Source organism: Oncorhynchus clarkii, chromosome 4 (assembly GCF_045791955.1).
Source record: "Oncorhynchus clarkii lewisi isolate Uvic-CL-2024 chromosome 4, UVic_Ocla_1.0, whole genome shotgun sequence".
NCBI classification, from domain to species: domain Eukaryota; kingdom Metazoa; phylum Chordata; class Actinopteri; order Salmoniformes; family Salmonidae; genus Oncorhynchus; species Oncorhynchus clarkii.
Genome location: NC_092150.1, coordinates 34,108,156 through 34,136,104, shown reverse-complemented (window position 1 = coordinate 34,136,104; position 27,949 = coordinate 34,108,156). Strand labels below are relative to the sequence as shown.

Sequence of the window (27,949 nt, the reverse complement as noted above, 5' to 3'; positions counted from 1 at the left end):
TGTATATGATATAACACAGCAATGGACATGGAGTCAGTGCCAAGGACACGCCACACACAGAGTGATGATCAGAAAGCCAAAGCTGAGAGAGACAGACAAGAGAAAAGGAAGAAGTACAAATATAGGAAAAGAAGAAGAGAGAAGAAATCTCTCTCACTCTCTCCCTCTCTCTCTCTCTCTCACTCTCTCCCTCTCTCTCTCTAGCAGCAGAGAGAGCGCTTTCAGGCACCATCGTTTGCTAAGGAAATTGCACCCCTGGTAGAGTGGTGTAATACCTGGAGAGATAGAGGTTAGACCCATTCAGACAAGAACACGTTGTACAGAGACAGAACAACCCAGTGTTACATTATACAGAAACAGACATTTGTAAGAAAACACATAGGAGAGAAGCTGGTGGTCTTGACCTTGATGACTTCAGTTGTAGGTTTAGTAGAGTGATGTTTCAGCACAGTGCATGAAGGGTTTTTATTTTTCAAATGATGTTCAACAGTATAGTTAAACTCCATGGCAACGCATTATGGACTGAGGGTTGGCAGTGAAAAATAATCAAAAATAATATTTCACAGTGTAAAAAGCACTCGAAAAGACTCTTTCAGTTCTCAAAGGCAATTCCTCTCCGGGAGTGAGATGTAATCTACTCTATCTGTGAGAAATTGATGCAGGCATGGGTGGTGAGAAATACTGCAGGATTTTAACACATATGTATACACCTACACACATACTGCAGGATGGTCACATGCGCATGTGCGCACACACACAAACACTCACACACACTTATAGTCCACACAGAGGCAAACAAGTACACAATGTCTTACTCTGTCACTGGGCAGGTGCAGGCTGATTACAGAACACTTATACATATATATATTAAATGCCATTCATCAACCGGACCAATTCTAAATCTATATTCCCTGCGACAGCACTCCCTCTGTCACTTGATCCAAGTGAAGGTCTGCGTCCCAAATGACACCCCATTCCCTATACAGTGCACACATTTTAACCAGGACTTTGGTCAAAAGTAGTGCACTACATAGAGAATAGGGTGTAGGGAATATGGTGCCATTTGGGATGCAACTAAGATCGAAGGAGAGCCCAGCACCAAGGAGAATGACAGATGTATCTTTTCTAAGAGTTTTTCCTCACATTCCTTTTTATCAATGAATGGGTTATGTATGTATTAATCTGGGAGAATTTACGACCTGGGCTGACAGAGGCAGTTACCAGGTTTACACCTCCAGAGGATGTTTCCTCTCTGTAGGTCAGAGGTCAACCATGGGACAATTTACCCAGAAGGCATGCACTGCAGTGCAGGTTGGTCATCACTAGTTACCACAAAGTAATAATTATGGCATTTCTACAATTTTATTTTCTTAAAATCTGATTGAAAACCTAACCCTAACCTCAACCCTAACCTTAACCATACTTCTCAATTTATGCCTAATCCTAACCTGAAATTAAGACCAAAAGGCTAATTTTTTTATTTAATTAATTTTTACAATGTAGACAATTCTGACTATGTGGCTGTGGTAACTAGTAACAACCGTGCAGGTTAGGACATTGCTTTTATACTGTGGTATAGGTCTGTCAGATACCTGAATAATTAATTAAAATCCTTTGATGCTGAAGTTATCTAAAGAAGTTAGCTGGAGGGAATATGGAATGAACTTTAGAATTATACCTCTGCAAGAAAATCATATAATCCTACCGGAAGCAAGTTAACATATCATTTGAAGAACAAAGTTATTGATGTGATGACAGAAATTAAGACTTGATTATGACACTAAGAGGAAAGGGGAGGGGGAAAAAGTAGGGAACTTGTCTGTCGGCCATGCATTAAAGACCAACATTGGTTAAAGAAAATTGTGATGAATAAAAAAGTATACCCGTTTCATTTAAGGACCAAAAAATTGACAGCTGTGCCATAGATATTGCAAAATAGTTGGGATTTTCAAAGTACCGATTCCATGGCACATGGTTTATGAACTAATATGCAAAATGACGCCGGATTCAAAACGTATACAGTATACAAAATTCTTACAACCAATAGAATGTTATATATATAGGGGATAGAACCTTCCCAGCTCTGCAGATTTAGCTGCGAAGAGACAGAATCATTAGATCATTTGTTTTGGTACTGTCCATAAGTAGCTTGTTTTTGTTCACAAGTCCAGGAATGGCTGAAGAATTGCAAACATTTACCTGGAGCAAACTCAACAAATAGCCCTACTGGGTGATCTGAAAAGTCATAGTCAATCGATCAATAATGTAATATTTTTGGCTATTAACTATTGTAAAATAGACTGTGCCTATGAAATGTATATAGTATGTATAAGTTGGAAGTAGAAGCATAAGCGTTGTTGTTCACTAGTTTACTCCAATTGGGGGAGGGGTGGTAAGGTTAGAAAGTAATAAAGGAAAATATATATTTTTTTAAAGATGTGTATATACAGTACCAGTCAAAAGTTTGGACACACCTACTCATTCAAGGTTTTTCTTTATTTGTACTATTTTCTACATTGTAGAAGAATAGTGAAGACATCAAAACTATGAAATAACACATATCATGATTTATCATGAAGTAAAAAAAGTGTTAAACAAATCAAAACATATTTAATATTTGAGATTCCTCAAAGTAGCCACCCTTTGCCTTAATGACAGCTTTGCACACTCTTGGCATTCTCTCAACCAGCTTCATATGGTAGTCACCTGGCATGCATTTCAATTAACAGGTGTGCCTCATAAAAAGCACATTTGTGGAAGTTATTTCCTTCTTAATGCATTTAATCCAATCAGTTGTGTTGTGACAAGGCAGGGGAGGTATACAGAAGATTGCCCTATTTGGTAAAAGACAAAGTCCATATTATGGTAAGAACAGCTCAAATAAGCAAAGAGAAATGACAGTCCATCATTACTTTAAGACATGAAGGTCAATCAATACGGAACATTTCAAGAACTTTGAAAGTTTCTTGAAGTGCAGTCCCCAAAACCATCAAGCGTTATGATGAAACTGTCTCTCATGAGGACCGCCACAGGAAAGGAAAACCCAGAGTTACCTCTGCTCCAGAGGATAAGTTCATTAGAGTTAACTTAACCTCAGAATGCATCCAAAATAAATGCTAATTAATTCTGTGTTCCCTGTCCAAAATGATCACCCCATTATAGCTGATTATAAATCCATAATTATCCATATATCATCACCTAATGTTGTGTTAGATCTTTTTATAAACTTAAGTTCTTGTGACCCAGAGTTACCTCTGCTACAGAGGATAAGTTCATTAGAGTTAACTGCACCTTAGATTGCAGCCCAAATGAATGCTTCAAAGTTCATGTAACAGACACATCTCAACATTAACTGTTCAGAGGGGACTGCGTGAATCAGGCCTTCATGGTCGAATTGCTGCAAAGAAACCACTACTAAAGGACACCAATAGTAAGAAGAAACTTGATTGGGCCAAAAACACGAGCAATGGGCATTAGACCGGTTGAGTCCAAATTTGAGATTTTTGTTTCCAAAACGAGACACAGAGTAGGTAAACGGATGATCCCTGCATGTGTGGTTCCCACCGTGAAGCATGGAGGAGGTGTGATTGTGTGGGGGTGCTTTGCTGCTGACACTCTCTGTGATTTATTTAGAATTCAAGGCACACTTAACCAGCATGGCTACCACAGCATTCTGCAGCAATATGCCATCCCATCTGGTTTGCGGTGACTGGGACCATCAGCTGTTTTTCAACAGGACATGATCCAACAAACCTCCAGACTGTGTAAGGGCTATCTGACCAAGAAGGAGAGTGATGGAGTGCTGCATCAGATGACCTGGCCTCAACCAGGACCTCAACCCATTTAAGATGGTTTGGTATGAGTTGGACTGCAGAGTGAAGGAAAAGCAGCCAACAACTGCTCAGCATATGTGGGAACTCCATCAAGACTGTTGAAAAAGCATTCCAGGTGAAGCTGGTTGAGAGAATGCCAAGAGTGTGGCAAGCTATTGGTTACTACATGATTCCATGTGTTATTTCATAGTTTTGCTGGCTTCACCATTACTCTACAATTTAGAAAATAGTGAAAATAAAGAAAAGCCCTTGAATGAGTAGTTGTGTCCAAACTTTTGACTGGTACTGTATATACAGTATGTATGTACATATATTTATATGTACAGTGGCTTGCGAAAGTATTCACCCCACTTGGCATTTTTCCTATTTTGTTGCCTTACAACCTGGAATTAAAATAGATTTTTTGGGGCGGATTGGTATAATTTGATTTACACAACATGCCTACCACTGAAGATATAACATATTTTTTTTTGTGTGAAACAAACAAGAAATAAGACAAAAAAACTCAAAACTTGTGTGTGCATAACTATTCACCTTGCAGAAATTACAGCTGCAAGTCTCTTGGGGTATGTCTCTATAAGCTTGGCACATCTAGCCACTGGGATTTTTGCAGATTCTTCAAGTCAGAATTGCTCCAGCTCCTTCAAGTTGGATGGGTTCCGCTGGTGTACAGCAATCTTTAAGTCATACCACAGATTTTCAATTGGATTGAGGTCTGGGATTTGACTAGGCCATTCCAAGACATTTAAATGTTTCCCCTTAAAACCACTTGAGTGTTGCTTTAGCAGTATGCTTAGGATCATTGTCCTGCTAGAAGGTGAACCTCCGTCCCAGTCTCAAATCTCTGGAAGACTGAAACAGGTTTCCCTCAAGAATTTCCCTATATTTAGTGCCAGCCATCCATCATTCCTTCAATTCTGACCAGTTTTCCAGTCCCTGCCGATGAAAAACATTGCCACAGCATGATGGTGTTCTCGGGGTGATGAGAGATGTTGGGTTTGCGCCAGACATTGCATTTTCCTTGATGGCCGAAAAGCTCAATTATAGTCTCGTCTGAACCGGGGTATCTTCTTCCATATGTTTTGCCTTTTGGTGAACACCAAACGTGTTTGCTTATTTTTTCTTTAAGATGTCACCCCCTGACCTTAGAGATCCTTTTAATTCTCTATTTGGTTAGGTCAGGGTGTGACTAGGGTGGGCAATCTATGTTTTCTATTTCTTTGTTGGCCTGGTATGGTTCCCAATCAGAGGCAGCTGTCTAAAGTTGTCTCTGATTGGGAATCATATTTAGGCAGCCTTTTTTTTCCCACCTGTTGTTTGTGGGATCTTGTTTTTGTGTAGCTGCCTGTGAGCAGCCCAGAACGTCATGTTTCGTTTTCTTCTGCATTGTTTTTGGTGAGTTGCATATTTATTAAACATGTGGAACTCGAAGTACGCTGCGCCTTGGTCCATTCATTCAGATGATCGTGACATAAGCAATGGCTTTTTCCTGGCCACTCTTCCATAAAGCCCAGCTCTGTGGAGTGTACGACTTAAAGTGGCCCTATGGACAGATACTCCAATCTACGCTGTGGAACTTTGCAGCTCCTTCAGGGTTGTCTTTGGTCTCTTTGTTGCCTGTCTGATTAATACCCCTCTTGCATTGGTCCGTGAGTTTTGGTGGGCTCTCTCTTGGCAGGTTCGTTGTAGTGCCATATTCTTTCCATTTTTTATAATGGATTTAATGGTGCTCCGCAGGATGTTCAAAGTTTCGGATATGTTTTATAACCCAAACCTGATCTGTACTTCTCCACAACTTTGTCCCTGACCAGTTTGGGGTGTTCTTTGGTCTTCATAGTGTCACTTGCTTGGTGGTGCCTGTTGCTTAGTGGAGTTGCAGACTCTGGGGCCTTTCAGAACAGGTGTATATATATACTGAGATCATGTGACAGATCATGTGACACTTAGATTGCACACAGATGGACTTTATTTAACTAATTATGTGACTTCTGAAGGTAATTGGTTGCACCAGATCTTATTTAGGGGCTTAATAGCAGAGGGGGTGAATCCATATGCGCGTACCAATTTCCCGTTATTTATTTTTTAGGATTTTCTGAAACAAGTTATTTTTTTCATTTCACTTCACCAATTTCGACTATTTTGTGTATGTCCATTACATGAAATCCAAATAAAAATCCATAAAAATCTATTTAAATTACAGATTGTAATGAAACAAAATAGGAAAAACGCCAAGGGGGTGAATACTTTTGCAAGGCACTGTATGTATGTATGTATGTATGTATGTATGCATATGTATAAATATATTTGCAAAAAAATATATGGGGATTGGAAGTGATGAAGACAAAAACTTTGATGGAAGCTACAATCTATCTGCAACATTAAACATCTACCCCCTAAAAAAGACACTAATGAATAAATATTCTTTCTATGGAAATGGATAAATGGGAATTTACGATCAATGTAGATATATTAGAATGGTCTCAGTTATAAGGACAGACGCTAGGAGACGAGAAGTAAGTACAGGGAGTGAAGATTTCATGGATAAACTGACATATAACAAAACAAGAACAGCGTCTGGACAGGGGGATCAAAACGACATTAATGCAAACACTGGGAAGAAACTAAGGACGTGACAGATATAGGGGAGGCAATCAATAAAGGGAGCCTGACGGGCCTGGGAGCCCAAGGCATGGGAGCCCGACCAGCCAGCTGAGGTGTGGGAGCCCGACGTGCTGGCCCAAGATGTGTTAGCTCGACATGCCGGCCCGAGACGTGGGAGTCTGACGGGCCGGCTGAGACATGACGTGGGATGGGAGCCTGCCAAGCCAACCAAAGCAAAAAAAACTCTCGAGCCAGCTAAGGTATGGAAGCCCGACGAGCCAGCTGAGGAACCCCCGGTACCTGGGCCTGACGTCACCAACCCCAACAAAAAACAAAACAACTCCCTGATGCATTCTGTAAGGACAGATGCTGGGAGACGAGAAGCAAGTACAGGGAGTGAGGATTAATGGATAAACGGACATACAGTTGAAGTCGGAAGTTTACATACACTTATTGTGGGAAGGCTACCCAAAACGTTTGACCGAAGTTAAACAATTTAAAGGAAATGCTACCAAATACTAATTGAGTGTATGTAAACTTCTGACCCACTGGGAATGTGATGAAAGAAATAAAAGCTGAAATAAATAATTCACTCTACTATTATTCTGACATTTCACATTCTTAAAATAAAGTGGTGATCCTAACGGCAGGGAATCTTTACTAGGATTCAATTCCAGGAATTGTGAAAAACTGAGTTGAAATGTATTTGGCTAAGGTGCATGTAAACTTCCAACTGTATAACAAAACAGAACAGCATCTGTAAGAACAGCATCTGTAAGAACAGCATCTGTAAGAACAGCGTCTGGACAGGGGGATCAAAACGATGGACAGGGGTAACAAAATGACATACATGCAGACATGGGGAAGAAACTGAGGAAGTGACAGATATAGGAGAGGCAATCAATTAAGTCATAGAGTCCAGGTGAGTCCCATGAAGTGCTCATGCACGTAATGATGGTGACTGGTGTGCGTAATGATGGGTTGCCTGGTGCCCTCGAGCGCCAGAGATGGGGAGTGGGGGAGAAGTGACATCAGTAACATAAAAAGTTGTGAATAACTTAATTATTTGCCCTTGGTGAACCTTTCCAATGTGTTTGCAATGAGCACGGTAAAAACCTGTGGGTATGCATAAAACAGGGACACAAGGAACCAACTTGAGTTGAATCATGGAAAATTGCCTTTGAGAACCTGATTTTGACTGGTGGAATAGAGGCTAATTGAATTTTTGCTGCCGAACATTATTCTCTAAAAGACCATGGGGGTTGAGTTTGATATGACATCAACCTTGTTTAATTTGTAGTAGTAGAACAAATAGGCAGTGCACTAAATAGGAGATAGAGTGCCATTTGAGACGCACCCATAGAATGTGTCCTCAGCATCCTGTTGATAGGGGAATTTCCTACACTCAGGATGACAGTAACCAACGAGGTGTCTATTTCCTGTATGCACAGTATGTCTACAAGACTGCATATGTACCACCAGCATATAACAACTCTCTCCACCTCACCAAGCTGCATCCCAAATGGCACCCTATTCCCTATATAGTGCATTGCTTTTTACCAGAGCCCCATAGGGAGAATACAATCACCCAGGAGAAAAGAAAAGATACAGAAAAATAAACACCCCCCACAGAGAATAGACAAAACATTGACATAACAAGAACAGGCATCAACAGGTTAGGCTGAGCCTTTCACTAACTGGTTGGCTGGGTAGGTGCTCTATTATTCCAGTGAGGAAGTAGTTGGTTGGCATTTGTCAGTTTCCAGACAGTGAATAGATCCATGTGGAGTATTTGTATAGCTAGACCAGGCTCGCTGTGGAGAGGAGTGGGTTAACTTGACCAGAGAGCAGACCTGGTTGTGTAGCTGTGGAGTGGGTTAGCTTACACTAGTCTTTAGCGCTTGACCAGAGAGCAGTGATGGAAGTGATAGATTAGAATAGATACTTTATGGACAGGTGGATGGCCCCCACTGTTAGCACTGACCTGCTCGCCAGGCAGGGAGGGCTCTTACCTCTCACATATAGGTTGGCTGGAGCCGAGTAGCGGGTCCCGGCGCTGTTGACCGCCACACACTCGTACTTGCCCTGGTCCGACTCCTCGCTGTTTTCTATTTGGAGAGCTCCTGAAGGGAGAGGACACACTGTCAAGGCTCAGAGTCCACTCAGATGGATACATGGTTGCATATCAAATGGCATCCTTTTCCCTACATAGTGCACTATTTTTGACCAGAGTCGTATTCACCCTGGTCAAATGTAGTGCACTATATAGGGAGTAGGGTGACATTTAGGACAAAATGCAGTTAATGCACACTGAAATGTGTGTTCAGACTTACACTACTTCAAACTCACACACATACACACACAAACACACACACACACACACACACACACACACACACACACACACACACCTTGCCAAAAAAAAATACAAATAACCAAGCCGACTTTTCATACACGTACAGTATATATCAGAACAACTGACGTTTTGAAAACAGACCCATCCAGCAGACAGACATTTTGGCAACATTGAGAAAGACCAAAGCATAGACAGGTAAGAGAACATTACACTTCTTATTAGGGACCTAAATACTGCAGAAACGATGCAATATCAAGTTTCATGAAGTACCCATAAGTGGTAATTAACAGGAACTATAGCTCAGCCTGACGTTACAGTAAGACTGGACAGAGGAGAAAAGCAAATCAAGAAAAATACATACAGTAATTTAAAAGTGAGGAATTCTAAACTTGCTGTCTCATAAACAAGAAAACGTATCTTTATCTTCTCACTTGTCAATACTAAAGTCAAATACAGGCCTAAGCCATTCTGTGAGTAATGACAATGTCAGTACAGAGAGATGGGAATCCCTAAGAGTTCTGCTGTACTTCAACGATCTCCCCATCACTCTGCCAAAGCTTCAGCCTTCAGCCTCACAGATTAACTAGCCACAAATCACTAATCAATTCTGCTTTGTTCACCACTGATTAGTTCTTATCACCTGCTCTACTGTTAGTGACAGTGGGGACGGCAACCATTTTTCAAACAGTGAGGAAACAAATGAGTTCAAACAGACTAGGGGAGTGAAAGACTCTTTTATTCCTACTCTTGTCGACAGTCCTCTTTGGCCGTCCCTGTCTAAAACGGACGACACATGAAGACTGGATCAGGAACGTAACACTTACCTGTTCCTGCTCACTCAGAGTGATCACGTGGTTTATCGTTTTCTTTGACCATTTACCAAAGCATTTTCCTTTACACAATGAACAATTATTCATATACAGTCGACTCTGGATCGATTTTGACAGACAACATGACTGTGTGTCTGGTGTTCATGTACAGGGATGCTCTTGATCGTGATGTTACACACATCATGCAGTTTTAGATCAGTGGCGGAATATTAATAGAAAATAAATGTGAGAATATATTTCAGAAAGGAATCTGAAATGCATCATATGGGATGAGTTTGTCACACAACTGCTGATAACATTTGGACATAGAAATAAAAGTGTGTGGTGACATCCATGTGAATCTGGAGTTAGGTGAGATGGATGGGCGCCCAGAGATATCTTCATCCAGCAGCCACCATGTTACAATCATCTAGAGGATTCTGCCTGAGATGTGTATCCTGCTGCTACAAACGTCACATATACGCAGACAAGTCTCTGATTGGCTCATTCATACCCCCTCTCCCCTGTAACTACCCCCCCCCCCCCATGCACACGCACACACACGCAGAGCACTACTCAGGTAAGACTTTCTTCGATGTACAGTTCTCTTTCCAAGGTCTTAGCTTTCTCCCTCTAGCCTTAACTTCTAGTGATCAACGCTTGGTGTAGGCTAGGGCAATCCTGTTTCCGATGTGCGGAGAGCAGAGGAATGCAGCAGTGGCTGGTTATTGCCTCATAGTTACATCTGGAAAAGGATAATATGTATTATCCTTTTCCATTCCTCTTTAATTGGATCTTGTGGCACAGTGCACTACTTTTGTCAAGGGCCCATTGGGCTCCGGTCAAAAGTAACGCAGTATAGCGAATAAGGTGGCATTTGGAACACGTTTCCTTTCAGCACGTTTTCATGGCAGTGAGATCCCTTGATGAGATGAGATGTTCTTTATCTCTGGAGAGAGACGACGAGGTGAGCAGCAGGCAAATTGGGAAGTTCCTACTGACCCAATCACCAAAGCCTGCTCTCGCTTTTCTCCCTTGTATAAAATGAGCCAGAGGTATAAGACAACTTCTCAGTCAGCGAGATGGTCTGCTTCCCCAATGGCACCCTATTCATAGTGCACTACCTTTTGACTAGGGCACTATGTAGGAAATAGGGTGCCATTTGAGGCGCAGACATGGAGATTCTAGGACCCTCAATAAAGAGTGTAGCTAGCTGACAGAAGCTCCACTCTCACTCTGCCCAAAGAAGTTGAATCTTTAATAATGCAATCTAGTACGTCTTCCTCCTTCCTGCCTCTGACTACAGCCTCCCAGGACAGTGCTCAGACAGGGGTCATCGTTGACCACCTCTAAAACACATCACAGACTTCTAATCATAGCAGGTGTCAATCCCGCCATACGTGGGGAATGGAAATACAGTAATGTCAGGCTCATCGCCAGGAGTCTAGGAATATAAAAACTGAAAGAGCGGTCAAGAGATCACGATCCACGCTCAGGACAGAGCTGCCATTCAAAATATGAATCATATGTTTTGTTAATCTACAGTTTAAGCAGGTCCATCTTTCTATGAGGTTACAGTTTTCTTAGGTGAACGTTAAGACAGTTTAATTTGAGTGGGATGTGTAGTAAGGATTTTGTAGATTCGTTATTTGACGTTTGTGTTTTTAGAGGTGCCATTGACCAGACAGACTTACAAAGGATCATGTACTGATGTGGAGAAGGAGTCAGGGCCCAGAGAGAGAGTGAGACAACTGGTGATGAGGACATTGTGAGGTGAAAGGAGGAGGAGGATAATGAGGAGGAGGACAGGAAGGATGACGTGAGTGGACAGTTTTTTTGTGTACCCAGCATTCTTACCTCTGATTGGTGTACCACCTGGAGAGGTAATTTGAATGCAAATAAGATTAGAGAGAAGCATTAGTACAAAGATGAAAGAAGGAATAAAGAGAAGAAACCGCAGAGTGAAGAAAAACTTGAGTATTGAATTCCAGAAGCTATTTCTCCCTCAACACGTTTATAAAAAAAATAGCTTTTTAAATTTCTGGATATTACACAATTTTGTGTTTTGTTGTGTTCGGTGAGAGTACCAGAGTGGTAACAGAGTGGTAACCCGACTAAGGGGCAAGATTCTACTTCTGCTCTGCACTTGCCTGCTGTGTGCTATAATCCGGACTCTTTATGTTGTGTACACCTGGATATTTGTTTTCTCCCCATCATTTTTTATGCTGTACACCTGGCTATTAGTACTACTGAGCTGCGGGTCTGCTATGATGGCAAAGCTACTTATTCTCCCCACCTGCTTGTTCGTGTTGATGGCCAGGTGTTAACATCAACCTTGAATAGTGATCCGCCGTTCACCCAAAACAGGCCTGTTTCTGGCTGTTACCTAAGACATTCTGATAAGGTCTACAGACTAACTCTAGACAGGTTAACTAATCTGGGCTGTTCAGCTTCCTGTCGTAACGAGGTTAACACCAACACAGGCTACAACAGTATCTGATGTAATACTAAGAAACCTGTGCCCTGGAATACAATAGCCTAAGTTGTGATATTGCTGCTGCATTGTGAGAGAAAGTCTTAGGTGGGTGCAGTGTTATTCTTTTTTTTGTGGACCACCCTCTAACTAATTAGCTGCACAAATAATATATTGTATGATTTCATTGATTATTCTTGTAGTTGTTAGTACGGGGTCATTTGGGCATATTTAGTCATATGCGACAAACGTTGGAGGAGTCGGTTTGGTTACTATACAGATACACACGATCTGGATAATAAATCCAAACCAGTATCCACTCATTAAACAGGAGCATAGAGGTGGAGGAGAGGGGTTGAGAAAAGAGGACGGAGAGCCCCCTAAAAGCTGTGTGTCCCATGTTGATGAGGTCATCAGCAGCTTAAAGAGGACTGGGTCTACGCTGAGACCTGCCAGGACAGACATACAGCCTCCATGTACTGAGCCCAGGTTGGTTTTAGTTCAGTATGAATATCACATGCTTTGTCCATGACAGATTTCAGTGTAGCAGGTACTAGGTAAATTGTGAAAAATAATAGTACTTTATTATGTTTTCGCAATATCCTGGATACAGTAGGCAGGTATTCATTTTCCTATATGTTGAAGAAATACATTGGGGTTAATGCACAACAATAACCTATTACCGTGGATTTAATTAGACCATGCTCTGCCTTCACAAGGACATAATATTATGACCGTATATATTTAACACATTTTATCATGTCATCATTATCCATATACATATTCATAATAATTCAAGGATGGCATAATAAAACTCAGCTAATTATGTTACTAGCAGGCTGCAGTGGAGAGAATCACCAATCACCTAGGCTGTGTCCCTAATGACCCTCTATTTCCTATATAGTGTACTACATTTGAATAAAGCCCCTTTCAAAAGTATTGCACTATAAAGGGAATGAGGTGCACTATAAAGAGGTAAAGGTGACATTTGGGATCCAACCCTGGTGAGTCAGGAGGACCCAGAAGAGTTTGAGTGACTACTCCACACACAGAGCCGTGGCCTGGTGCACCTGCTACTCCAGGAGTATTTACCGGAAAGGATTGAGGTTTAGCCACTTCTAGAGACACTAATCCTCCTCCTCTTCCACTCCTACTCCTCTCCCACACCTCTCTTCCTCCCTATCAGATCCCCAGGACAGCAGAGGAGGAGTGTCAGGATGAGTGTCTGTTTGCTTTTTGTGTGGCCTGCATTGTAAACAGTGTTGATCGATGTCAGGGGCCAGACTTCCTGGTTTGGACAAGCCTATCGGTAATTACCGGGAGACAATGACATGTTTAAGACTGCATCCCAAATGTCACCCTATGTAGGGAATAGCATGCCATTTGGGATCCAGACTTAGTAGACGGGGGACAGAGCTCTGAGCTTCATTTGACGCAAAGGACACATACTGACTTGTCTTTCACTTGCTACCAGAGTGCAAAGGTCTCAAATGGAAAATTTTGGCTATTAGCATTCCTTGATGGATAAAAGGTCCTATAATAGGGATACTAATTTATGAGCAAATGTAATCTCACGAGCGCGTAATGAATTGTATTGGAACAAATAAATTGCTTGAATGTCAAGTTGACCTCTGACAGACATTTAGCGAACGGGCCGCACTTAAACAAGAAGAGAAAAAAGAGACATGCCCATTTGGGCTTGACTGCAGTGGGATTATTGTGCATCCCAAATGGTACACTTTTCCCTACATAGTGCCCTACTTTTGACCAGAACCCAGGGCTCTGGTCAAAAGTAGTGCACTATGATGGGAATAAGGTTACAGTTAGGAATGCAGCCGATGTGTGACGAGGAAGGCAAGCCAGCGCTATGAACCAAATTGAAGAAAATTGCTGTGCTGTCATGTTAATAATACATCATGGCGGGAGGATCTGTCTTCACCTGAGGCCTCTGCAGCTGAAGCCTGCCTGGGGAAATCCTCCAGCTTCCACAGGCTTCAAAGCTACACATAGGATGTGTCCCAAATGGCATCCTACTCTCTTTATATCCCTTTATAGTGCACTGCTTTTGACCAGAGCCCTATAGAGCTCTATACAGGGGATACGGTGCCATTTACAATGCAGACCAGAGATATCCTACTGCTTCTCGCAGCCTTTCCTCTCTCTGTGTCTGTGGATAGGAGCCAGAGGTGAAACACTGCAATTATACCTCTGTTTCTATATTATATTCTATGCTGCCAGAGCTGGGGTTCAAGAGTTGATGCCTATCTGGAATGCTTTTGGAGGTTGCATTGATGCTAAGGGTTTAGGGAGTAGGGACCCAGACTCCAACATATTTGTGCACTGTTTCCCCCACAAAACTGACTGTAGGGATGGGCCTAGGCCTATATAGGACTATAGTACAAAGGTATGAAGTGCACAGCCGGACAGCTTTGCTGCGCCTGCCTTACTGACTAAATAAGTGCTTGGAAACAGGCCACCTTTCTGAGTTGTACTGAGCCTTGTGGTTAGTTATAATTTTAAGACGAATGGCTGCCTGCATCTGGTATTGAAGGCACCACAGGCACAGAACAGCAGCAGCAATCCCTTTCAGGAGCCACTGGGGGAATTACAAAGCTGTATGCAGTTAAATGAATGTAGAAAAACACTTATTCACAACTTTAAGGAGTGATTTGGCAATTACATTTTAAATGTAAAAAATACATTCTACACAAATAAATGTATATTCTCATCATTGTTCAACACAGCGTTGGAATATATATTGAATTTTAGTGATTTTATTGCGTGTGTTTAACATGGTGCAAAATACTGTGTGTGTGTGTGTGTGTGTTTCTCAGAAATAACCATGTACAGTATGTGGGGACCGTGCGGAGACTCTGTACCTGAGCGGAGCTGTTTGATTCTTCCGTTGCTGCTGTTGATGTCTACAGGGAGGAAGTCCTTGAACCAGGAGATCTCTGGGTCGGGGTTGCCACTGGCAGCACACAGCATGGTGGCTGTACGGGTCCGCTCTACAACCTTCAGCTGGGGTCCCATATCTATGGTGGGGAACCCATGGGGAATCTGGTCCTCTGGAGACACAGAGAGAGAGTGGTGGTTAGTGTATATGATATACTGTATATAATACAATGATAGTTTTAAGGTAAGTGGACCCTGACACGAGTGAACATAGCTTGCTGGTCGTCCTTGGTATAAAAAAGTTGAGAAACACTGAACGAAGGCACCAGTCATCCATTAAATGCATTCTCTCTCACACACACACACACATACACACACGTGCGCACACGCACACACAGCCTGTGACTTCTTTCCTTCACATCTTGATATGTGAGACCACCCCATCAGTCATGGTCTGTGCTCTCCTCTGTGATTGGCCTGTTCATCCCACAGCCTTGAGCTGCAGTGAGGTGGTTGCCTTTAAAACACTGTGAAATACATCCCCAATGTAAATATGGCTAGGCCAAGGCGTGACTAATCCACCTATGGAATTTCTCGTCATGGATCTGTGGAGAGTGAGGCCGGAGTGCGAGACGCAATTTCACTCTGGATGAATTGCATTCAGATAGAGAGGGTCCCCTGCTTTCCCAGGTATGATCATCTGGAAGGATAAGTGTGGTCAAATGCCAGCCTCTGCCAAATTCTGCATAAAAACGTAACACAATCTATGCCTGAAATCACTTTCCATGCTTCCCTCCTTCTCCCTTGTGTGTGAAAAGAGGAAATACACCCCATCTCCAGGTACTCTGGAAAAGGAAAGCTCTGAAGGAAATAAGTTGGAAGGACCTTGAAATAACTGACACAGAAGCTTAGGATATCTACAGTATATACTGTAAGTAAACTGGTGAAGACAGGACCAGGACAAGGATCAGTACCAGGCATAACCTTTTTTGTTGTTGTACTTTTTACCCCTTTTTCATGATATCCAATTGGAAGTTACAGTCTTGTCCCATCGCTGCAACTCCCGTACGGACTTGGGAGAGGCGAAGGTTGAGAGCAAAGTGTCCTCCGAAACACGACCCCGCCGAGCCACAGTGCTTCTTGACACACTGCTCGCTTAACCCGGAAGCCAGCCTCACCAATGTGTCGGAGGAAACACCGTACAACTGGCAACCGAAGTCAGCGTGCATGCGCCCGGCCCGCAACAAGGAGTCACTAGAGCGCGATGGGATAAGGACATCCTAGCCGGCCAAACCCTCCCCTAACCCGGATGACCCAGGGCCAATTGTGCGCCGCCTCACGGGTCTCCTGGTCGCGGCCAGCAGCGACACAGCCCGGGATCAAACCCGATTTGTACCGATGCCTCTAACACTGTGATGCAGTGCCTGCTGCGCCACTCGGGAGGCTCAAGCTTCATGTTTTTATTGAAACCTATTTAATTCGCTGTGTTTTGCTGTTTAAATAAAAACTCAACTTTTTCTGAAACAGTATTGTTAATCGAATCCTGCCCCTTTGCCAAGTTTGTTGCCGTTACAGTAATTAACAGGCTTCAATGGGACAAGCTAGAGTACAGTAACTTGAACGCTTGATGGATAAGTGACATTGCAAAAGACATCGGCAACCGTGACAGACAGCAGCCAAGCCCGTATTGATGAGCAAGGGGATGTGACAACAGTATATGCGTCCCAAATCACACCCTATCTCCTATGTAGTGCAGTACTTTTGGCCAGAACTGTGTGGTACCCGGTCAAAAGTGGTGCACTATAAAGGGAATGGGGTACCATTTGGGGACGCATGCCACTACCTGTTGTTACCCTTGTTTGACAGTAACCTGAGGCAGTGTGAACAATGGTGACACTGTGATTCTGTCAATACCAGGTACTCCAGAGGGGAAAGTCAATAGCAGGTAGTGTAAAGAGGGGGTAATTTCTTAGGATGAGGGTGTCTATTAGTCCCGCAAAGAAACAGAATGGGAAAGGGAAGGGAAAGGGGATACCTAGTCAGTTGGACAACTGAATCCATTTAATGTGTCTTCTGCATTTAACCCAACCCCCCTGAATCAGAGCAGAAAACCTCAAGTGTGAAAGGACAATAATTGTGTCCCCAATGGCACCCTATTTCCTTTATAGTGCCCTACCTTTGGCCAGAAACCTATGGGTCATTTTTGGTTAATTTGGGATGCACACAATGATGCAAACGTCTGGCTCAGAAGAGTAAAGAAGAGTTCAGAGAGACACTGGGAAACCCTCTAATAAAGAGACGGGCTGTGAAAGGGAGGTGGGATCCCATGGAGAGAAAGAGACACATGAACCCTGAGGACTCTGGGGAGGGGCTGGCTGGCTATGGGAAACAACTGTCATATGAATCAGGGGACTGAAGAAAGGGGTTAGCTGGCTGGCTGGCAGTTTGGCAGACTGTCTTGCTGATTGTCACTGGGAAACACCTACTGTAGCCTATCACTGTTGCTCCTCCCTGGGCTCTGAGGCTCTGACTTAGGTAAGAACTGCCTGTTCTCTCCCCCCTCACACAATAAGAGCTGGAGCTCCATGAGTTGTCGTCTCCATAACCACTTTGAAAGAAGTTAATTGTCGACTGGCAAGGACGCCTGGAGGTTCTGTGAGGAACCATTCGCCCCGAGGAAGCCTTTGTCTTTTCAGTGTCTCGCTAAGAGATGGCATACTGTAATAGTACCCCAAGGGGAGCTGGGGATGTGCCCTGGTCTTTATCAATATGGAGGAGAGGGAGGAAAGAGGGTAACGTAGCCTTCTTAGAATGCCATTGCAAATGATTTAAACGGTGTCAAATCCCATTCTTGCTGTCTTACCATCTCTGTCTCTGCTCCCATACCATACTTGGGAGAGAAAAAAGTAATTCACATGCCCCGCATGCTTCAGCAACTAATCCCATAGGTTCCTTTACTGTCGCGGTCTTAGGGGAATACTGACTGTCGGCTTTGCGGTCTGTAGGAAACAACATCTACACTTCGCTGATCCTCATCACTGAGGACCCACAAGGGTGCATGCTCAGCCCCCTCCTGTACTCCCTGTTCACCCATCACTGCGTGGCCATGCATGCCTCCAACTCAATCATTAAGCTTGCAGACGACACAACAGTAGCGGGCTTGATTACCAACAACGACGAGACAGACTACAGGGAGGAGGTGAGGGCACTCAGAGTGTGGTGTCAGGAAAACAACTCAACGTCAACAAAACAAAGGAAATGATCGGGGACCTCAGGAAACAGCCGAGGGAGCAAGACATCTGCCATTTCCAGCTACAATAGTCATTTACAACACTAACAATGTCTACATTGTATTTCGGATCTATTTAATGTTATTTTAATGGACAAAATAAAGTTTTTCTTTGAAAAACAACATTTCTAAGTGACCCCACACTTTTGAACGGTAGTGTACGTTATTCCAGCAGCAGACTATGATCGTTAATGTCAAAAGTTGTACTGAAGTCTAAGACAGCCCCCACAATAATTTAGCATCAATTTATTTTATTGTCAATCATCAGTCATTTGTGCAAGTGCTGTGCTTGTTGAGTGTCCTTGCCTATAAGCGTACTGAAAGTCTGTTGTCAATTTGTTTCCTGTGAAATTGCATTGTATCTGGTCAAACGCCATTTTTCCCAGAAGTTTACTAAGGGTTGGTAATAGGCTGATTGGTCGGCTATTTGAGCCAGCAAAGGGGGCTTTACTATTCTTGGGTAGCGGAATTACTTTAGCTTCCCTCCAGGCCTGAGGGCACACACTTTCTAGTAGGCTTAACTTGAAGATGTTGAAAATAGGAGTGGCAATATCGTCCGCTATTATCCTCAGTTATTTTCCATCCAGATTGTCAGACCCCAGTGGCTTGTCAGTGTTGATGGACAACAATACTTTTTTCACCTCTTCCACACTGACTTTACGGAATTCAAAAGTACAATTCTTGTCTTTCATAATTTGGTTTGATATACTTGGATGTGTAGTGTCAGCATTTGTTGCTGGCATGTCATTTCTAAGTTTGCTTATCTTGCCAATGAAAAAGTCATTAAAGTAGTTGGCAATATCAGTGAGTTTTGTGATAAATGAGCCATCTGATTCAATGAATGATGGAGCCCAGTTGGCTTTTTTCCCCAAAATGTCATTTAAGGTGCTCCAATTCGGTTTACTATCATTCTTTATGTAGTTTATCTTTGTTTCATAGTATAGTTTATTTTAATGTTATTTTGCTTAGTCACATGATTTCTCAATTTGCAATACGTTTGCCAATCAGTTGGGCTGCCAGACTTACTTGCCATACATTTTTCCTCATCCCACTCAACCCATAAAATTCTTCAATTCCTCATCAATCCAAAGGGATTTAACAGTCATTTTCTTAATGAGTGCGTGCTTATTAGTAACTGGAATAGGCAATTTCAGAAATGTGTCAAGTGCAGCGTCTGGTTGCTCCTCATTACACACCACAGACCAGCAAATATTCTTTACGTAATCAACATATGAATCACCACAAAACGTATTGTATGACCTCTTACACTATATTAGGCCCAGCCTTTGGAACTTTAGTTTTCCTAGATATGGCTATTATATCGTGATCACTACATCCTATGGATTTGGATACTGCTTTAAATCAAATTTCTGCAGGATTAGTAAACATGTGATCAATACGTGTTGATGATTTAATTCCTGTGCCGTTTGTCAATACTCTGGTAGGTTGACTGACAATCTGATTCAGGTTGCAGCCACTGGTTACAGTTTGAAGATTTTTCTTGAGTGGACAGCTTGATGAGAGCCAGTCAATATTTAAATCACCCAGAGAATATACTTCTCTGTTGATATCACATACATTATCAAGCATTTCACACATATTATCCAGATACTGACTGTTAGCACTTGGTGGTCTATAGCAGCTTCCCACAAGAATGGGCTTTAGGTGAGGCAGATGAACCTGTGCTCACATTACTTCAACAGTATATAACATTTGATCGTCTCTAAGCTTTATATGTACGTGGTTCTTTATACAGACCGCAACACCACCCCCGTTGGCATTTCTGTCTTTTCTGTAAATGTTATAACCATGTATTGCTACCTCTGTATCATCAAATGTATTATCTTAGTGAGTTTCAGAGATACTCAGAATATGAATGTCATCTGCTACAAGCAAGTTATTGACTTCATGGACCATGTTTCTCAGATTTGGATGGACTCTGTCATTCCTGAAGAGTATCTTCTGTTTCCAGAAGGTGTCAAAGTTATCTACTTGTATACAAGTGACTCCAGCAGAGCTACAATAATATTTTAGCCAGATGTGTAATGCCAGTAGCCTGCTGAATCTTTCACACACACGGTCCAACGATGGTACTAGACCTGAAATGATTGGCCGTTTTTTTGAGTCTTTTAATGCTAAAATTAGTTCTTTAAAATACACTTTCAGATGTTCCGAAACTAGCCCTCCTGATGTCGTTTGACCTCACATGGACTACGACAGTGTCAGCTCCAGGCATCTGTCATAGAACAGTCAGTGGCAGCCTTGTGATATCCTGTACTCGTGCTCCTGGGTAGCACAGGGTTTTTGCCTTGCGAACTAAGATGTTTCTCACCATAGTGCTGCCTATGATGACAGCTGGCGATGTTAAATGGCAGCCTCACGGAATGATGAGGGTGGGAGCTCCGAGGATCTGAACCCAAGGTAGAAGCCACTGGAGAGGGAGACAGGACAGAGGACGAAGACGTAGGTACTTCCGGATCCGATCTTGAATGGGAAGCCCCAAAAGAAGAAGGCGCTGGAACCTCTGGATCCAGGGCGGAAAAGCCGTTTCTGGTCTATGTCAGGTCGGGCTCAACATCTCCAAGGAGACCCCAGGTGCCAGAGGACGCGTACTTCAACTTCCACGGCGAGTGGCGCTTCTCCATGGTTGGTTGGCTGGGTCGAGAACAGCTTCGTTCTCCAGGGAAGCGGGAGACCCCTTCGGGGATGGTACCCTGCTGAGCACCGGCCAGTCGGCTGTGGAGAGACGACACGGCGGCGACACTTCCCCCAGACCAGAGTGGTCTCCGAATACTGAGGTGGAAGAAAAATAAAAGTAGGCGGGTGTGGATTCCCCAGTAGCTTGTGTAGGTTTGCTACTTCCTTGCTAATATGGTAAACAATATTTAATGGAATGGGTTAACGTTAGTATAAGAGCAGCATAAATGTATAGTGTAGAACAGTCCTGGACTGCAATAGAACACCCAGTCCACTTCTACTGTCTGTGACTACACATAACTTAGCTACAGTGATGGATCATTGTCATACAGATACTACTTTGCCATCCTGAACATGACACGTCAGCAACACTTCCCAAACTACCAGACAATTCCACCCTTGTCACTGCACCCTGCCCCATAGTCAGGTGAGGCCTGGTTGGTTGGTCTCTCTGAGAGAGAGAAGCTTTGTTTGAAATGGTACCCTATTCACTAGATTGTGTACTATTTTTTCTGACCAAACCAAATGCACTATAAAGGAAAAGGATGCCATTTCAGACACAGCCAGAGTCTGACCTCAGTGTAATGGCTGGTGGTTGAGACATGTGATGCTCAGGGCATGCTGCGAGAGAGGAGCAGAGAGAGCCTCTCCACACTGAGACTATTGTTCTCTACAATGCTGCTGTGACAAGGTGTTTGGCACAGGTTACAGCCACACATTCCTCTTGTAATGCACCAGCCTGTTTCGTCAAGAGCACACAGAAACACAATCAGCCCAGATGAAGACAGGCCCGGGGGGGACAAGAGGATGGGGAGGTAGGAGGGATGTGGACGGAGGTTTGAGGTGGAGAGTGGTAGAGACACACAGAGCTACAGGTACACAGTACAAAATAATTATTGGGATTCAGCACACGGCGAGTTAAAATCCAAACTTTCCTAGTGTACAGTGTCTTCGGAAAGTGTTCAGACCCCTTGACTTTTCCCAAATTTTGTTACGTTACAGCCTTATTCTAAAATTTATTAAATTGTTTTTCCCCCCTCGTCAATCTACACACAATACCCATAATGACAAAGTAAAAACAGGTATTTAGACATGTTTGCTGAAATGTCACATTGACATAAGTATTTAGACACTTTACTCAGTACTTTGTTGAAACATCTTTGGCAGCAATTACAGCAACAAGTCTTCTATGATATGACGCTACAAACTTGGGCACACCTGTATTTGGGGAGTTTCTCAAATTCTTCTCTGCCGATCCTCTCAAGCTCTGTCAGGTTGGAGGGGGAGAGTTGCAGCACAGCTATTTTCAGGTCTCTCCACAGATGTTTGATCGGGTTCAAGTCCAGGCACTGGCTGGGCAACTCAAAGACATTCAGAGACTTGTCCTGAAGCCACTCCTGCGTTGTCTTGGCTGTGTGCTTAGGGTCGTTGTCCTGTTGGAAGGAGAACCTTTGCCTCAGTCTGAGGTCCTGAGCGCTCTGGAGCAGGTTTTCTTCAAGGATCTCTCTGAGCAAAGCTCTGTTCATCTTTGCCTCAATCCTGACTAGTCTCCCAGTCCCTGCCGCTGAAAAACATCCCCGCAGCATGATGCTGTCACCAACATGCTTCACCGTAGGGATGGTGCCAGATTTTCTCCAGGCATGACGCTTGGCATTCATGCCAAAGAGTTCAATCTTGGTTTCATCAGACCAGAGAATCTTGTTTCTCATGGTCTGAGAGTCTTTAGGTGTCTTTTGGCAAATTCCAAAGGGGGCTGTCATGTTCCTTTTACCGAGGAGTGGCGTCCATCGGGTCTGATTGGTGGAGTGCTGCCGAGATTGTTGTCCTTCTGGAAGGTTCTCCCGTATCCACAGAGGAACTCTAGAGCTCTGACAGAGTGACCATCGGGTTCTTGGTCACCTCCCTGACCAAGGCCCTTCTCCCCACCGATTGCTCAGTTTGGCCATACGGCCAGCTGTAGGAAGAGTCTTGGTGGTTCCAAACTTCTTCCATTTAAGAATGATGGAGGCCACTGTGTTATTGGTGTTATTTTTGGTACCCTTCCCCAGATCTGTGCCACCACACAATCCTGTCTCGGAGCTTTATGGTCAATTCCTTCGACCTCATGTAGACAGGTGTGTGCCTTTCCAAATCATGTCAAATCAACTGAATTCACCACAGGTGGACTCAGGTCGTTGAATCATCTAAAGGATGATCAATGGAAACAAGATGCACCTGAGCTCAATTTCGAGTCTCATAGCAAAGGATCTGAACACTTATGTAAATAAGGTATTTCTGTTTTTAAATTTTAATACATTTTCTAAGTTTCCAAAAACGTATATTCACTTTGTAATTATGGGGTGTTATGTGTAGATTGCTGAGAATTTGTATTTATTTAATCAATTTTAGAACAAGGCTTTAAGGTAACAAAAAGTGGAAAAAGTCAAGGGGTCTGAATTTTTTCCCGAAGGCACTGTATATATGGGCCCCACTTAAAAAGTGTTAAATCAATAGTTTTTAAAGTGTAGATTTATTTTACACTTCACACTTTAGACAGATAACATTTTAGCATTGTTCAGATTTGAAAACAACACTAAGCAGTGTTGTGCCCTTAACACTCCAAAAAAAAATGTACGTTCTTACAGTGTTAATCCATATACCAATGAAACTTTTCAGCGTTGGAAAATGAACAACTATGGCTCTAATGCTTTATTTCCAGTAATGTACTGATAAACCAAAGTTTACCAGTACATACTGTAATGTACCTTTTTACAGTAATTTACAGGTAACTGGCTACCAGTAAGTTACCGTAAAAACACGTTTTTTACAGTGTAACTAGGCATTGAGGGACATAGTGAGTAAGTAGGCATTTGTACAGCTATGGAACATGTATAAAGAAGATGTATGAAGCAGAGTTTATGTTCTTTGTCAGACCTCGGGGACAGACATAGTGATGACTGTGTGTATTTCTCACCCTTCCCTGATGTCTACCACTCCTTAATTACCTATTCTGCTACCCTCTCTAGCTCACTCTGACTGTCTGACACAGGAACATGCAGGACTACAAGACAGCACAGTCGGCAACATCTCCCCTGATTTGGTGGAGTGCCCTGAAAGGGCGGGCTCCTACACTGGTGATGTGTGTGTGTGTGTGTGTATGTGTGTGTGTGTGTGTGTGTGTGTGTGTGTGTGTGTGTGTGTGTGTGTGTGTGTGTGTGAGGAGAGAGAGGGAAGTGTCTGGCAGAGAAACGCACCTGCCACCACATGGCCCCATCTTTAAGCAGCAGCTCTCATGGTGCTGTTTACATGTAAAGTGCACCATGAGCCAACCCAGCGATGCTCCATCCTGACAGACAGAGAGAATTCCCCTGATAATGAATATAGAATTATGGAATCAGAGAACATTGACTGAATGCGAATGTACATTCTATAATTATATTTCTGTCTGCTGATCTCTGTGTTACTGCAAGCAGATGTGACCTCTCTCCTGAATTTCTCTTAGGGCTGACAGGTCCCTCAGACCAGGGTTCCCAAACACGTATCAAAGTCCCAATGCAAAGTTACACCTCACTTTTCTATTTTTTGAGTTATTACATAAAACTGATCAGAATTCCGAAGAATGCCGAAGTCATGGCGGAAAAAATATTTGTGGTTGTGGCATAATATGGAGGACCAGCCTATTCCCTATAGTGTAAACTCCAACAGAAATAAACTTCCAATGTATAACTTCAAATTAAACCAAATCGTTTGCACTCATGACTGGTGGTTTCAATTAAATGTTCTGCCAACTTACAAGCAAATACTTATGAATCAGTGGAGGCTGCTGAGGGAAGGACGGCTCATAATAATGGACAGAACGGAGCAATGGAATGGGATCAAAAACATGGAAACCATGTGTTTAATGTATTTGATACCATTCCACTGATTCCACTCCAGCCATTACCACGAGCCCGTCCTCTCCAATTAAGGTGCAACCAACCTCCTGTGTTATGAATGTATTGTTAAAAATCAGCTTTGCCAGGTTGCTACTAACATTAGCCCTACTAGTCTGACAACACTATCCTTACCAGCCTGCTAATGTTATGTTAGCACTGTGTGAGTCAGCCAGTTGCTATCAACACCTAATTTACGCCTACATTAAAGTAAACCAAACGTTTGGAAATACATAACACCATCTAACCAGTTATCTTAGCCTGCAAGCCAGCCAGCTAAAGTTAGCTGGCTAGGCTAGCTAGCAGACTAAAACAACTATCTATCTTAGCTAACCACCCAACACACGGTTTACATAGCTAAGTAGATAGCCAGAAAACAACTAGTCTAGCACTGGCAGGAAACCACAGAACACAACAACAACAAAAAGACAGCAGATATAAAGTGGAGAGAGCAGAGACTTACCGATTGACAGCTGAGTTAGCTACCAAAGTCAAAGGAGAGCAAAGGAGAGGCCTTCAGAGGGAAAGACCATTTAACCGGCCGAGGGATAGTCAGCTAATGCGATGCTCGGCACAACACCTGGTTTAAGTCAAAGTCTCGTTCCGAATCCTGCCTTCCACTGGTTAAACTAAGCCATTGAAGTCCTCCGGGGTGAAATGAGCAATGCATATAGTTGTTTTGGAAAACTCAATGTAAAGATTTAGGCAGAGACTAATTTAAAGTTTAATAGTGTAATATTAGAAGCAACAGTTCCAGAACACAATGGCCTTATGTTATGGTGCAGACATAACAGGAGTCTATTAAATGCATAACATCACAGTACCACACAGAACAGAGCATAAACCTTGAGAAATTACAACAGCTCACCCCATATTCTGCCACCACACAGTAGACATGGGCATGGTTCCCATAATCATCAAAGCTAGCTTCTCATTTTTTTGTGCCAAAAATGATTCAGAACCCTGCCCTTGTGGGTATTACTGCGCTATGTGGGTATTACTACACTATGTCCTAGCCGTGTCTGAATCCTGGCTTAGGAGGACCACCAAAACCCCTGAAATGTCCATCCCTAAGTATAACATTTTCCGACAAGATAGAGCTGCCAAAGGGGGCGGTGTTGCAATCTACAGCAGAGATAGCCTGCAGAGTTATGTCTTACAATCCAGGTCTGTACCCAAACAATTCAAGCTTCTACTTTTAAAAATCCATCTTTCCAGAAACAAGACTCTCACCGTTGTCGCTTGCTATAGACCACCCTCTGCCCCAGCTGTGCTCTGGACACCATATGTGAACTGGTTGCCCCCCATCTATCTTCAGAGCTCGTGCTGCTAGGTGATCTAAACAGGGACATGCTTAACACCCCGGACATCCTACAACCTAAGATTGATGCCCTCAATCTCACACAAATTATCAATGAACCTACCAGGTACAACCCCAAAACTGTAAACACAGGCACCCTCGTAGATATCATCCTAACCAACTTGCCTTCCAAATACACCTCTGCTGTTTTCAACCAATATCTCAGCGATAACTGTCTAATTTTCTGCATCCGTAATTGGTCTGCGGTCAAACGACCACCCCTCATCACTGTCAAACGCTCCCTAAAACACTTCAGCAAGCAGGCCTTTCTAATTGACCTGGCCCGGGTACCTGGAAGGATATTGACCTCATTCCGTCAGTAGAGGATGCCTAGTTATTCTTTAAAAGTGCCTACCTCACCATCTTAAATAAGCATGCCCCGTTCAAAAAATGTAGAACCAGGAACATACATAGCCCTTGGTTCTCTCCAGACCTGACTGACCTTGACCAGGACAAAAACATCCTGTGGCATTCTTCATTAGCATCGAATAGCCCCCATGATATGCAACTTTTTCAAGCAGAAATTTGCATCTTGTAGCACAAACTCAAAAAGGTTCTGGGACACTGTAAAGCCCATGGAGAATAAGAGCACCTCCTCCCAGTTGCCCACTGCTCTGAGAATCGGAAACACTGTCATCACCGATAAATCCACTATAATTGAGAATTTCAATAAAAAAAATTATACGGCTGGCGATGCATTTCACCTGGCTACCCCTACCCCGGTCAACAGCTCTGCAGGGTGCAGGAACTCGCCCAAGACTCCCCCATTTCTACTTCACCCAAATCCAGATAGCTGATGTTCTGAAAGAGCTGCAAAATCTGGACCCCTACAAATCAGCCGTGCTAGACAATCTGGACCATCTCTTTTTAAAATGTTCTGCCGAAATTGTTGCAACCCCTATTACTAGCCTGTTCAACCTCTCTTTCGTATCGTCTGAGATTCCCAAAGATTGGAAAGCAGCCGCGGTCATCCCCCTCTTCAAAGGTGGAGACACTCTAGACCCAAACTGCTACAGATATATATCTATTCTACACTGCCTTTCTAAGGTCTTCGAAAGCCAAGTTAACAAACAGATTAACGACCATTTCGAATCCCACCGTACCTTCTCCACTATGCAGTCTGGTTTCAGAGCTGGTCATGGGTGCTCCTCAGCCACGCTCAAGGTCCTAAACGATATCATAACCGCCATCGGTGAGACAATACTGTGCATCCGTATTCATCGACCTGGCCAAGGCCAAGGCTTTTGACTCTGTCAATCACCACATTCTTATCAGCAGACTCAACCGCCTTGGTTTCTTAAATGATTGCCTCGCCTGGTTCACCAACTACTTCTCTGATAGAGTTCAGTGTGTCAAATCAGAGGGCCTGTTGTCCGGACCTCTGGCAGTCTCTATGGGGGTACCACAGGGTTCAATTCTCTGGCCGACTCTTTTCTCTGTGTACATGAATGATGTCGCTCTTGCTGCTGGTGATTCTCTGATCCACCTCTAGGCAGATGACACCATTATGTATACTTCTGGCCCTTCTTTGGACACTATGTTAATTAACCTCTTGGATCTCTAGGGGCGCTATTTCATTTTTGGATAAAAAACGTTCCCGTTTTAAGCGCAATATTTTGTCACGAAAAGATGCTCGACTATGCATATTCTTGACCGTTTTGGAAAGAAAACACTCTGAAGTTTCAGAATCTGCAAAGATATTGTCTGTAAGTGCCCCAGAACTCA

At 43.2% G+C, this 27,949-nt stretch overlaps 1 protein-coding gene across 1 annotated transcript in view; it reads right to left on the bottom strand.

Moving 5' to 3' along the window:
• The window catches only part of LOC139406745 (receptor-type tyrosine-protein phosphatase F-like), a 453,529-nt gene that overhangs the window by 133,556 nt on the left and 292,024 nt on the right, over positions 1 to 27,949 (bottom strand). The window contains exons 5-6 of the mRNA XM_071149731.1: positions 14,952 to 15,140; positions 8,447 to 8,557 (exon numbers count right to left, since the gene is read on the bottom strand). Of these exons, the coding sequence (XP_071005832.1) occupies positions 8,447 to 8,557; positions 14,952 to 15,140 (300 nt within the window). The remainder of the gene's footprint in view (positions 1 to 8,446; positions 8,558 to 14,951; positions 15,141 to 27,949) is intronic.